This window comes from Glycine max, chromosome 15 (assembly GCF_000004515.6).
Source record: "Glycine max cultivar Williams 82 chromosome 15, Glycine_max_v4.0, whole genome shotgun sequence".
NCBI classification, from domain to species: Eukaryota; Viridiplantae; Streptophyta; class Magnoliopsida; order Fabales; family Fabaceae; genus Glycine; species Glycine max.
In genome coordinates this window covers 51,393,467-51,407,999 of record NC_038251.2, presented here as the reverse complement: position 1 = coordinate 51,407,999, position 14,533 = coordinate 51,393,467, and the positions used below count along the sequence as shown (strand labels likewise).

The following is a 14,533-nucleotide window of genomic DNA, read 5'->3' as shown; positions in this document are numbered from 1 at the left end:
ACAAATAACTGCATGTGCTTCTTGTACTTGGTGAAATCAACCATGAGGAATATTCTGTGTAGACCTTCTATTTTCTTCTATTTTTTCATTGCCTTACATTCAAATGTTAACAATTCAAATAAAGAGAGACAAACTTAAAATCCAAGAGAGAGAATATGTGCACTTTCCTTTTCGGCTATCATAGCTTTTTCAAACTGTGTTGATCATTTTGAACTAGTATGAGTCTCATACTGATTGGACGCATGTGGTAATAGTACACAATGTATAACACTGTTTGTTGTCACGAATGGACGCTTTTGGTTTTAGCGTGTTAGACACCAGTTAATATTTAACAAAGCATTAACCTCTTGAGTGTGGACGATACATGTAGATTATAGATAAGTCCTTTATAAGGTTGATCTTGCGTACTTGTTGTAAACTCATTAAAACATCAATAGTTTATACTTATTGTTAAGCATCAAAATCCAAGATAGATGTGAAAAGTGGTCGTCCAGACACAACAAATCAGGTAAATGATCAATTTTTGTATTTTACATTCACTGTCAATTTAGTCTATAATTTTGTAAATATATGACAATTTAGTCCTACCATAAAGTCTCTTTCGTTTCTGTTAATGTTGAGTGCATACGTGGCATGTCCTTGTTGATGTGTCAAATCCACAGTGTAGGAGACGTTCCACATCATCGCATAATTTTTTGGACTAAAATGATAGTGAAAACTTCTTCTCTTCTTTCACCTGTTTCCTATCTCCTTCTTTTCTTCACCATCAAAGGCTATGAGCAAAACTTCCAAGCGACACCGAAATAACAACAAACACACTAAAGGGGTGGGGGGGGGGGGAGTTGAATAATGTTTATATCAAAGAAAAAAAAATTCACAACTTTTAATGTTGATATAGATAGAAATGTATATGTTTGGCAAGTTGTTTATTGAAGTGAATACAAGTTTTAATAAAGACAGGCTTGATCGTCCAGTGACATAATAAAAGAGAGTCCTTAAAATAGTATTTCAAATAAATACTTGGTAATTAGGAAGTGATAGAGAATGCTAATAGAACACTTAATAAACCATTATCGAGAAAAGTAAAAACACTTGATTTATATTGGTTCACTCAACCTGAGTGACGTCCAGTTTTATTTTACTCAATAGTAAAATGTTCCACTAATCAAAACTTGATTACAAAACAAGTATTTTGACCTACCACTCCTGGCTTTACTATTCTTAATATCACTTCTGTCACTTTCTTAGACTCCCTCTAAATCTAAGAAACTAAGTATTATTTAACACTAAGTCACTCATGACTTTTACAAATAGTAGTTTGAATAAATACAAGTATTCAATAACACTCAAAGAGTAAATAAACAATAAATCTCAAATACAAGATAAATTTGCTTAGCAAAGAATAAACTAGTGAAAAATTTATATCAATTGTCCATCAATTTCAACAGAGTTTTGCTTTAGATATATTTGTGCTTTCTCGTCAGTTTTTTCTTCCTTTTTGCTTTTTGGGTAGAGATTGTCTTTTATAGACTTTAGTGAAAGATTCGTTACGCGATCAACATCGATTCCTTGAAAAGACCATTGTCTCACACTAGATGATAAGGTTACATGACATGCTTTGATTTGCGAGGAATTGAACGATAGTACAGACAACACTATGTGCTCCTTGCCCTCGTCGAAAGCAACCTTTAAAGGAATATTCTGTGAATACCTTCCATTTTCTTCTATTATGTCATTTCCTTAAATTCAAATGTTAGCAATTTAAAATAAAAAGAGACAAAATGAATTTGTATAAGATATAACACGTGTACTCCCTTTTTCTGGTTATTACAAACTTTTTGCTCAATGTTGATCATTTTAAAAGGTGTGAGTTTCTTACTAGCTGAACGCGAAAGATAACCAAAACACAATGTATAACATTGATTACCATATTGAGTGCACGCCTTTTGATTTTAGCGCGTTGGACATTGGATAAATACTAAATCGAGCAATTTCTTTCTAGAGTAAGGACGATACAAAATATTGTTAAGTCCTTTAACACTTGATCCTATTCACTTGTCAAAAACTCATTAGAACATCAGTAATTTATACTTATTGTTATTAATCAAAATCCAAGATAGATGAGAAAAGTGGTCGTTCAGACCTACCAAACACTCTGATACATCATCTTGTTGTGAATTACCGCCTCTGACATCATCATCAACACCACAACGATAAACGTCGGCATAGACAACCGAACAATGTGTTTCTTGTTTTATCCTTTCTTCTCCTTCTCCCACCATCGCAAGCCACCACAAAGGATTTTTGAATCCTTAATAAGGCATTTTGGTTTTCGATTTTGAAATTTCAAAGGATAGCAATTGTTCATATTGTTCATGGTTTCCATAAACAAGCCAATATATGATATAATCAATTATGAACAAACTAATATAATGTGAATGGTATCACAAGAGTTTCAATAGAATGTGAAGGATGTCGATGGTGCCACAAAGAAGAGGATGAAGAAGGAGAAGAAACAAGGAAAAAAAAGTGCTACCGCTAGAAATTGTTTTCAATATAGACACACGACAGGACGCCAAAAAGAGAATTATAAAAAGAGGATTATAAAGGAAATTAAAGAAGGAATTCTTGTATAGAAGACACATGTAATATTGTGTGCTAAGATAAAACTAACAATTTGATCTACACAATATTGGATGTGAAAATTACTTCCTCACTTTCACATGTCATGTTGTAAAAAAGTTAATGGAAACAAATTTCACTCAACGGTATGATTATCAATATATTTACACACTTATGGACCAAATAAAGAGACAAAATTGGTGATTTACCTCATTATAAAGTATGTTCTCCCTTGTAGCATTCATCTACCAAATCAACCAAAAAAGAACTTATAACGTCGATCCGTTGTATCTTCATTGAACGGTTCACAAACTAAATACACACACAGCTATTCACTGCTTCATTGTTTCATGGCACTTCCCAACGTTTTCCCAAACCTCCAAATTTCTCCTCACTTTCTCGCCCCCCCTCCGTTTTCCCTCGGATTTTCCCGTACTTTCCCCGCCGCGACTCGAGTACGCAGAAGAGCCTTCCGCGAATGGCGGGAGTACGAGGAGGCGGTGAAGCGGAAGGACCTCGCCGGAGCCCTGCGGTTCCTCAAGTCCCTCGAATCGGAACAGCCGCTCGTAAACGGCGGTTCTCCGTCGAGCGAGTCGACTCGGCTCCGGTTCGGCGAGTTGGAGCGGTTCGGGCCGCAGAGGGACTGGGAGGTTCTGGACACGTGTTTGAATGCTGATGACATGAAACTTGTCGCTAACGCTTACAGGTTCCTCAGAGATAGGGGTTTCTTGCCCAATTTCGGTAAATGCAGAAACATTGGTGAGTTTGATTCATCTTTTTCTCCTTCTTAATTTATGGTAATTTTAGTAATAATAGTAGTATATTGTGTTATAATTAAAATTGTTAACCAAATTACACTAACACTGACACTCCACAAGGTTTAACATTTACAACAACTCCATGTAAGGGTACATGGTGTAATGTGTTTCTTGGATAACAAATAAAAAGGGGAGTCGGTGTAATATATGTCTTTTAATTCATGTAGCACCATAAGAGATTCAGAGGTTTACATTAATAGGAAGGGTACATGCTATCATATAAATTAAGGAAAATCTGTGTAAGATTAAGAAAAAAAAAATAGCGTATTGAGGGTAATGTTGCTAAATCTTAAGGGGTGTGACTGAAATTTGTCTTAATAGAAATAGTTTTTTTTTCTCCCCATAATTTGTTCTGCTCAAAATAGATAGGCACATAGTGTAAGCCATTTTTGTACCCTTTTGTATAGAAAGGAGGCAATACATTAGCTGTGCTAACATTGGATTTCGATCATAATTTCAATCAGAGTTTTGTTAGTTATAAAACCAATCACCAGTTTTACCTAACAGATCTTTAACTGAGGAGGAGAGTTCATTCTAAGTATTATATCAGGGCCTCTGTGATCAAGTAGTTTCCTTGCTGCCTCCTTATTGAATTTCGGCACAAGGTAGAGTTGTGTGTTAGATAGAGCAATAATAACATATCAGCTAACAACCTAACATCATAATATCATATCAGCGTCTCCATGATCAAGTAGTTTTCTTGATTCCTTGTATTGAATTTCAGTACAAGGTAAAGTGACCTGTCAGATATAAACAATCACGAGCCTTTGTTTAACACTTTAACTCCTTAGACCTTGAGCTTTCAGGGGAGGTGATCCTGGACAATATTAAGTGAAATTTTAAAAGTACAAGACATAGTATTGTTTTGGATACATGTGATGTGAGTGCCTATTAGGGCTATTGTTGCAATTTTTACTCCTACTGTATTGTTGCCATCATGTACTGTCCGATTTCAATTTTTCATTTACAGTATTACTCCCTTTGGTCATTATTATAAGACACTTTGGACATCAATCACACATACCATTAAAAGTAATTAATTTAGTTTATTTTATTAATTTTTTTAAAAAATGTTACTAATATATTAATTATGCCCTTATTAATAATTATTAACTTGTTATGGGGGATGTGAAAACATCAAGTCCAAGAGTATTGTGCACCACTATCAATAAAAAAACACAAATACTTAAAATATTTAATAAGGACAACTAATGGAAAAAAAGATTAAATATACTTCATAGAAATTCTAAAATGCCTTATAAAAAGGATCACCAATTCCTTCTAAACTATGCCTTATACTAAGGACCAGAGGGAATATTATTTGTGGGGGGATTGTGGCTCATGGAGGCAAGCCAAAATTCTTCCGTAAAATTATGGCAGATGACATTGTGGACTTTGGCGGAAGCATGGCAGCTACATATATAAAGAACAATAAACTAGAAACATATACAATTCTCTGAAAGTTTCATAATTCACAAACTTAGGGATAATATTATAAGTTCTCTTGAAACTAGACAGTAGAAACTATCACAATTCACCATGGACATCACATGTATTGTGTCTTCCATAAGCCTCCACACTAACAACGTCACACCATTCTCCTTTCATGGTGTTTTTGTACAGATTCCACCATTCTGTAATGCCATGGCGCTGCCGTGGCTGCTATTTGATAATGCTGGTTCAAAGTACCATATATGTGTATTTTCCTTCAGCAGTTGTGCTTTTGTTGGAGTTTCTGGGATCTGTGGACTTGTATTTAGTAATGTAGCTGTCTGCTGTCATTCACACAGATGATGTATTCTGAGAAATTAATGATTTTTTTCTTAGCATGTGATGAAAGTCATAAGATTGAGTTTTGTGTTTCTATCTGTAAATCAAAGCTATCATTTCTGGCTAAATGCCTAAATGTGTGTGTTGTTGTTTTTTTTTTTTTTTTATAATAATTTTACCAAATTGATACTTTTTAGTGATTTAGTATGGACTTTTTCCTTGTCTATTATTTGTTTCCTATAATCATTCTGGTGAAGCTTTTTCATGCGCTAACTGGTATTTTTTTCCTTTATCTTTTCTCCCCCTTTTTCTGGTGTCCATCTTGTTGCAGTTTTGGAGGGACCGAGGAAAGTGACACCAGATGTCTTGAGCTCCTCTACTGGTTTGGAAGGTCTGAATATGAATTTCTGCACAATATTTCCCCCCTAGCTGTAAATTGCTAAAAGTGCCAGTTCAGTCATGTTATGTCAGAATGAATAACATTTGATACAATTCTATGTAGCTGAAAAATAGTTGTACTATATAATTTTTCCTTCCTTCTGTGCAGTGACTAAACTTGCTCCTAAGAAGTGGGGTCTTTCAGATGGTTCAAGCATTGTTTTGGTTGCTTTTCTTGGTGGGGTGTCCTTTCTTATATCACAAGGAATTGACCTCAGGCCCAACCTTGCAGTGATATTAGGTCTAGCTGCTGCAGATGCTATACTTCTGGGTGGTACCTGCTTAGCTCAAATCTCAAGTTACTGGCCACCATATAGGCGTCGGATTCTTGTTCATGAAGCTGGACATCTACTAACAGGTTAAATACTGTTGTTTATTTTAATGGATTTTGATGGTCACGTATGGGGGATATACATTTTGGATCATGTTTGATTAATTGATTGCCGATCTCTTTGTGCTGCCATATATATTACATCTTACAAGGTCCATCCTTATGACATTTCAGCTTACCTTATGGGTTGCCCAATTCGGGGGGTGATTTTAGACCCAATAGTTGCAATGCAAATGGGCATCCAAGGACAGGTATTCATGATATGACACTATTGGTTCTGATGGTTCCTATTTGTAGTCTCCAAATATGTTATTTCTATTTGACTATTTTACATTTGTTATTTTTGAGTGAGATACTTGGTATATTATAATTGAGTCATTATCTCTGTTCTCTGTACACTGCCCTCCTCCCCCTTCCTTTCTCTTCCTTCTCTCTCTGTCTCTCATACTGTTCTGTTCATTCTTCATCATCTAGCACATTGGGCAGTTATTCACACATTATATTAACTGACAGCAATATAGGTAGGTCTAAATTGGGGGTCTTTTTCTTAGAGCTCACTTAGGTGAAGTGAAGGCCATTGAACTTGACCAACCCAATCATCCCTAGAGGGAGAACAATACTTCTACTTGTTCTTTCATGGCACAATATTTTGAAGATTTTCCTATAAAATGTCTCTGTTGTCCAGCACTGCATCAGTACATTAAATGAAGACTAACAAAAGCGAATTTAACTATTGAGAAAGAACAATGGGGAAGACAGTTTCTTTTTCCTTTTAATCCTTCACTGCAGAGTATAATTGTTTGTGTGCTGAATATGACTGAATATTATCCATTTTTTTTTTTTGCTCAGCAAAAATAGATATATTATATATTAGAAGTACCAGATGTACTAAGGATACAAATGATTCCACATTGTGCAGCTGATTGCTAGTACATAACCAAACTGCAAACTCGTGGAATTATTACATAAATTCATTATCTTTCCTCCCACCTAATTCCTAAACGCTTCCTTGAGGTTAGAAGACCATTGATTGAAGTGAATTGCAAAATCCTTGTCCATGGTTTTAAGCCATGTCCAAAGAGTTAGAATTGCATCTTCCATCAAAAATGGCATTTTGGAATACTATTCTGTTTCTAAGCTTCCAAGTTGTCCATGTCATTGCGATCCACCAACATTTCCAACTTATAAGTTTCTTTCCGTCTGCAAAGTCGGGCACGTGCTGCAAGTAATGATCCCTAGGACTTTGAGGTACTGCTGTTGTTAAGCCCATCCAAGATAAAGACTCCCACCATAGGGGTAGGATATTGCGGCAGTTGAAGAATAAGTGAGCAGCCTCCTCCTCTACCTCTCCACATAATGGGCACATCAAGTCATTGACCACCACTTGTCGCCTTGTTAGATTCATCTTTGTAGGAAGTCTGTCCCTTATACATCTCCAAGCAAACACCTGTGCTTTAGCTGGAATTTTAAGCTTCCATAAGTCCACAAAGTCTGAATTCTGCTCAGCTGCCATATGTTCTCTCCATATCAAATCATAACCACTTTTTGTTGAGTAATATCCACTTTGATTTATCTTCCAGCTCCATTTGTCCTCCACATTTGGCTGTATCTGCTGGTGTGATAATTCCTCAATAAAATTGTCTGCCATTTGTACTTCACAATCAAAAAGTGCCCTCCTCCAAACTAAATTCCATTCCCATTCATTGTTGTTGTTGGTCCCCGTATGGCTGATGATTTGTTTCTGTTGGGATGATATCCTCTACAGCCTTGGATATTTGTCCATTAGTGGTACAGCATTGTGTGTCCAAGGGTCCTCCCAAAATCTGAACTTATCCCCACCCCCCACCTTCCACTCAGTTTCCTTTTTAAGTACCAAATTCTGTTGCTGTTGCAGATTTATCACCAAGTCCTTCCACCAAATGGAGTCATTCCTTCCTCTTGTGCCCTCCTCCAACGCCCTCCATCCTCCATATTTTGACAACAGTATTTTTGCCCATTGCTCCTCTTGCTTATGAAATAAATCCCAGTGCCATTTACCCAACAAAGCTGAATTAAATGTCCTCAGATCTTTAATACCAAGACCCCCTTTATCCTTTGGTTGGCAGACTGTCCTCCATTTAACCCAAGCTATCTTTCTCTGCTCCATCCCTCCTCCCCATAAGAATTGTCGCTGAATTGCCTCCAATCTAGCTATAATTTTTGACGGAACCCTGAAAAAGGAAAAGAAATAAATAGGAATCGCTGTTAGGGCTGCATTAATGAGTGTCACTCTCCCCCCAAAGGATATGTGTCTGTGTTTCCATGTAGCTAATCTTCTCTCACATTTTCTGATTATAGGGTCCCATAACCGACTACGCCTTGGATTGTCCCCAATGGGGATACCCAAGTAGGAAAAAGGAAAGGACAGTATTCTACAATTCAGGTATCGTGCCGCCTCAGCCTGCCACTGCTCAGACTTCCCTACTACCCCAAAACTACTCTTCGCAAAATTTATCTTTAGCCCAGATACAAGCTCAAAGCTTCTCAGAATGGATTTGATTGTCTTCACATTCTGCATTGAGGCATCGCCAAAGAAAATGGTGTCATCTGCATATTGGAGGATGTTAACTGGTATATTGTCTTCCCCCACCAAGAGGCTACTGTAAAAGCTCTTATCCAATGCTTCTCTCATGAGACCAGTTAAACCTTCAGCAACAATGTTAAAGAGGAGAGGTGCTAGTGGGTCACCTTGTCTTAGGCCTCTATGTGGTGTGAATTCTTTTGTAGGACTCCCGTTGACCAAAACAGAAATTGTGGCTGACCGGAGACATCCCTCTATCCAACTAATCCACTTAGAGCAGAATCCTAGCCTCCTCATCATGTAGGAAAGAAAGCCCCAAGAGACTGAATCATATGCTCTTTCATAATCCACTTTAAACACCAAACATGGCTTGTGGCACCTCTTTGCTTCCTCAAGTGCCTCATTAACTATCAGCACACTGTGTATAAGCTGTCTTCCTCTAATAAATGCAGATTGTTTCTCATCTATTATATGTGACATCACCTTCTTGAGTCTATTGGCAAGGAGTTTTGCCACAATCTTGTAAATACAGCCTATTAGTGATATAGGCCTATATTCATTAAGATTTTGTGGGTCCTTCACTTTTGGGATCAAAGTGATGAAGGAAGCATTGCTGCCCCTAGGGAACACCACATTTGCATGGAATTCATGAATGAACCGACTGAAATCTGGCTTGAGTACCTCCCAGAATTGTTTTATGAATTTGAAGTTTAGTCCATCCGGCCCAAGACTCTTTTCACTTCCACAATCCCAAACTGCCGCCCTTATTTCATCCGCATTAAATGGTCCCACCAGCAAATCATTTTGTATCTGATCAATACTCTTGAATCTCACTCCATTAAGAACTGGTCTGCATTGGTCCGGTTCGCTGAAATTTTTATTAAAGAAACTCCGGATCTCCTCTTTCACTATTGCAGGATCATCTACCCAAGATCCATCTACTAGTACTCCTTTGACTGCATTATTTGTACGTCTTGAGTTCGTTAGTAAATGAAAGTACCGTGAATTACAATCCCCTTCTTTGATCCATCTTACTCTGGCCTTTTGTCTCATCAGTGACTCATGGGAAAGTGCTGCTGCCCATAATTCCTCCTGAAGCATTTTACGAGTATTCATCTCTTGAGGTGTCAACTGTCTGCTGATACTTTCTTCTTCCAGCCTGTTCAATTGTGCCTCAACTTGCTGTACCTTCTTGAGAGAGTCACCATTCAGATCCCTATTCCACACCTTCAAGGCCTCCTTAAGTTTCTTTATTTTTACCTTGAGAGTGAAACCCCCCCAGCCCCTTGGTTGATTGCTGGTCCAACATTCTGTGACTGCCTTTATAAAACTCTTATCCTTCAGCCAACAATCGAAAACCCTAAAAGGTTTTGGCCCCCAGTCAATGACTTTAGCCCTGAGCATGATTGGGCAATGATCAGAAAAATTTCTATCTAAGGTGAACATGGTGCAGGTTGGCCATTTTTGAATCCAATTGAGGGATACTAGGAATCTGTCCAGTCGACTCATTGTGGCCCCATTTGGCTTGAACCACGTGAATTTTTTTCCCACTGAAGGTACTTCTTCCAATTCAACATCAGCTATCCACTGATTGAAATCATTGATGTTGGTAGCTTCCACTCCCCTGTAAGACACATCATCCCTTTCAGAATGATGCCTAATACTGTTGAAATCTCCCATGAAGCACCATAGACCTTCGGGATCTAGTTGTCTCAGTTGCTTAAGAGAATCCCACTGTATCCGCTTCTGTTGGCTGTCACACGGAGAATATATATTGACTACACTTGTTTTCTGGTTTTCTTTTAGCCAGACTCCTTCCAATAGGATAAATCCACTGCCCACTTCCTTTCTTTCCAGTTTGAATGCCTACTGACTCCAAACACAAAGTAAGCCACCAGCTGTATTTATTGCTGGTTGAAATTCCCAGCCAATATCTGAATCCCCCCATAATGCATGACATGTGGCCTTATCAATTTACTCCCTCTTAGTTTCTTGTATACAGATCATATCTACTTTTTGATTCCTGACTAGTCTCCTTATAGCCCCCCATTTGACCCCTCTCCTAAGCCCTCTGACATTATAAGATACTATATTCATATTCATTAATACCAATATTAGTATATCTTCTGTTGATTGTTGAAAATTGACTCCGCCGAAAGATTTGATTAATTCATAGGTGACTTCAGTGATCAAGCTGCAGTGTCATCAATTATGTATTACTTGTACTTGTTTACACTTTTATACTTAACAATTATTAAGTCTAGATTTTTATTTTCTGTTTTTCTACTTTAATCTTTATTTGCACAGTATGCTTCCTTATTTACTTGCAGTAAATAGGAAATCCTTAATCTTTAATTTTTTCCTTTAAGTATTTAACATAATTTTACTTGCAGTAAATTTGTATTTTTTAGGCAGGGACTCAGTTTTGGGACGAAAAAGTTGCCAATGACCTTGCTGAAGGCCGACTTGATGGTACAGCTTTTGACAGGTGTGTATAACATTATAGTTATAGTAACAGTTAAAGTGATACATTAGAAAGTTTTAGGGATTATGAAGATGAATTTTCTGAATAGCTCAAGTGAGTTACTCGGGTGGTCTAGTATTTATTTCTATGGCAAATTTTGTGTTTACAAGTATGATTCTAGTTCCTAAGTACATGCATGGTAATGGTATATTCTAGGTACAAGAATAGCTATGTACGTGACTCTGAAAATTAATTGCTACAAATTCCAAATTTCCAATAGTCATTTAACTACTAATTCCAACAAATTTACATCCACATGGCTAATTTAGAACCACCATCCCTTGACACCACTTCCCATCCTAAAAAAACCATTCCTTTGGCCTTTCTAGGTCCAACTCCAACACCAGGGCACATTTTAAAGTGTTTGCATATTTTGTAGCACCACAAAACAACTTTGTGACAACAGCATCATTTCCATATACTTAGGGCTTATTGAACACAGATAAGAGAAACTCCTCTCTACATTCCCATACCATATGATTTAGTCATGATTTATGGACCCTTATCAGCATGATTGTATTGGATGCAACTTTTTTTCCGCCCTAGTGTTACTTTTATTCAAGGAAAATATGTAGCAAGAGAATGTAAGATGTGTTTAGTTTGTTTTCTTTTTTATTGAGTTGATATTTCAAAAAAACAAAGTTAACACCATATTTTTCTTTAACTGTCTACTTCATTTTCTCATCCTTCATCACTAAAGCCCATTTCTTTGCCTCACTTTGTTGAGTTTGGTCCATGAGTGTTTGGAGAGAACCAACTTCAATGGTTGGGGCCTGGTCCATTAGGTAAAACAATTGACCTTGTTTATAATTCCAATTTTGCCCTAGTCTCCATCAGCTCAGGAAAAACACCCACTTTCATCCTCATCTGTCTCCAAAATTATATCAGCCACCATATGAGCACCAAAGTTTGACAGTTCCGGCAGTGGGTGCTTGGTCAGCATATGTAAGACCCCAAGCTTCATCACATTAATGACCCATTGGCTCTCGTGTCTGAATCCAAGTCAGGTGGTTCCTTTGGTGGTGGTGGGTCAACTGAAATGTCCAAGAATTAAACCGTTGGTGGTGGTGGGTCGACTGAAATGTCCAAGTTCTGGTTGGATTTGCTTAAGCACAGCCTTCTCAAAGGTCCACCTTGTTGCATTATGATTGCTTTCCTTCCAGGAAACCCACCATTTGAGAGCTTTTCCTCTTATTGCAAATGCACAAACCAATGATAGTTCCATCTCTTCTGGTAATCTGTTCTCAAAATACTGCTCTGCATTGACCAACCACCAATAGCCCTCCTTTCCATTGAATCCAGGAATCATTTCACGAACAGTTCCCCGTGGCTCTAACATTGGAGCTCTGATAATACCAATTGATAGAAACTGACTCAAATTATAGAAAGAAAAGCTTCAATTAACTGAAAAGAGTACAAATGATTCCCAGGGCTTTGAGTGGCTGCACTTTCCCACACCAACATAAATTCCCTCTCAAATCACATGAAAAAAAATCCCTCTCAACCCCTCTTCCTATTTACATACATCATGACCTACTTGACTCACTAAGGAACCCTCTAAATGACTAACTAACCTATCATAACTAGCTTCTAATAGAGGTTATCTAGCAGAGTTATTGAGCTGATGTAGTCTTTATACACACTGGCAATGATTACTATTTGGTGTTTGCAAGGATGATTCTAGTTCCTTAGTACATCATGGTGTATTCTAGGTACAAGAATAGCTATGTACATTAATCTGAAAACAAATTTGTACAATTCTAATTTCCAATAGGCATTTAACCACTAATTCCAACCGGGATATATGTTGAATCAACAACTGATAGAAGAATTACTTGTATAATTGAATGATGCACTGGTTAGGGTGGATTTACTTTGTGATAGATGTTTAGAGGAAATTAATCAAGAAATTTGAGTTCAATTGTTCTTGACACTTTAGTAGTACAGTTCTCTTTGCCATTGAATTCAGAAAGCACACTTTCCAATTTATCCTTGCTTTCAAAGTTTGATATCTCCTTTAGCCAAAGTAAAAGGAGGGATCTGCATAACTGTAAAAGTGAAGTTAAATGATTTCATTTCTAGCTCTAGTTTCTTTGGTTGTCAATTAATGACTCCTGTTTCAATTCTGGTCACTGATCAGTATTTCTGTAGTCATTTACAAACTTGCCTTTTGGCCTTCAAGTAGCTGTGTCTATTTTTGGACTGAGTCCCCTTCCCCAGTGCCCCTGTGTTTTTTTAAGCCTTACAAGTGATACTGATGCTTTAAGGAACCACTAACCATTGCTTTAGGTACTGCATGGTGCTTTTTGCTGGCATTGCAGCTGAAGCTCTTGTTTACGGTGAGGCAGAGGGTGGAGAAAATGATGAAAATCTATTTAGAGGCATCTGTCTTCTTCTTGATCCTCCATTGTCTACAGCTGAGGTCTTTTCACAACTGATGCATCTGGTTTGATGGTTTATATTTTATCTCTGATGCTAAAATTTAAACCTTGACATTCTTGCATTGAGCAGATGTCCAATCAAGCAAGATGGGCAGTTTTGCAATCTTATAATTTGCTCAAGTGGCATAGAGCTGCACACCGAGCTGCTGTTAAAGCATTGGAAAGCGGTGACAGTCTGAGTGTTGTAATTAGGAGTATCGAGGAGACAATGTATTTTAAAAAATGAGCCTCAGAAGCTTTCATGAAAGAAACATTCTCTTTTTTCAAGTTGCTTACAGGTTATCACTTCTTTTGGTTTTTGGGTAAAGGAATCATGAGTGTGCATCCTCTCTCTATTTTTTCTTTTTTGAATCTTTCAAGTAATTTGTTGTGTTCATTTTCTCTGGTGCAGGGTTCTCGCTATGTATCTGAAGTGAAGCTGCTTTTACTCATCTGTATGTACTATAGCATTATTATGCAGATGGGCCACATCCGTTACGCCTTGTCTACCATGATAGACAGCAATCAAAGGAATAATTTTTGTTTCAACAAGTGACCGTTTTGTTCCCAGAGGCTGGTGCCAACTTGCACAGGACATGGTTCAATAAGTCATAGTATGACGACTCACTGACTCAGTAGAGACAAAGTCATTGTGAGAATGGTGGGTTATCTTCAGAGTAATTCTGAGCGTTACACAAGGTTTTGTGTAATTTTCACCTGGATTATTACCCGTGGTAAATCAATCACGAGGCTTAGAAAATGGTTTGTAAATAAATTGTATAAATTATTTCTAGAAATGAGCCATTTTTGGATAACTCAGTTTTTATTTATTATTATTTTTTTAATTTTTTCTTCTCTGTTCTTAATGGGAACACCTGGTCCCAAATCCAAAGTTCCCAACCTTGCATTATTACCCTGTTGTTGAAAATATAACCACTGGTTCAAACTCATGCATAGTCGTTTGAAATAAAGCCATATGCTATCACTGTTTGAAAAGTATTGTACGTAAATTGCCTATAATAAATTTGGTATTTTACTAGTATGATGATG

At 37.3% G+C, this 14,533-nt stretch overlaps 1 protein-coding gene across 1 annotated transcript; it reads left to right on the top strand.

The window, feature by feature from the left end:
- The first annotated feature begins 2,821 nt into the window (after nucleotides 1-2,821).
- Nucleotides 2,822-13,782, top strand: LOC100800880 (uncharacterized). Its single transcript, XM_003546770.5, has 7 exons — nucleotides 2,822-3,381; nucleotides 5,542-5,601; nucleotides 5,758-6,006; nucleotides 6,154-6,230; nucleotides 10,951-11,027; nucleotides 13,353-13,485; nucleotides 13,575-13,782. The coding sequence occupies exons 1-7, from the start codon at nucleotides 2,973-2,975 to the stop codon at nucleotides 13,728-13,730; spliced, it is 1,161 nt and encodes a 386-aa protein (XP_003546818.1). The 5' UTR covers nucleotides 2,822-2,972; the 3' UTR covers nucleotides 13,731-13,782.
- The last annotated feature ends 751 nt before the right edge of the window (nucleotides 13,783-14,533 follow it).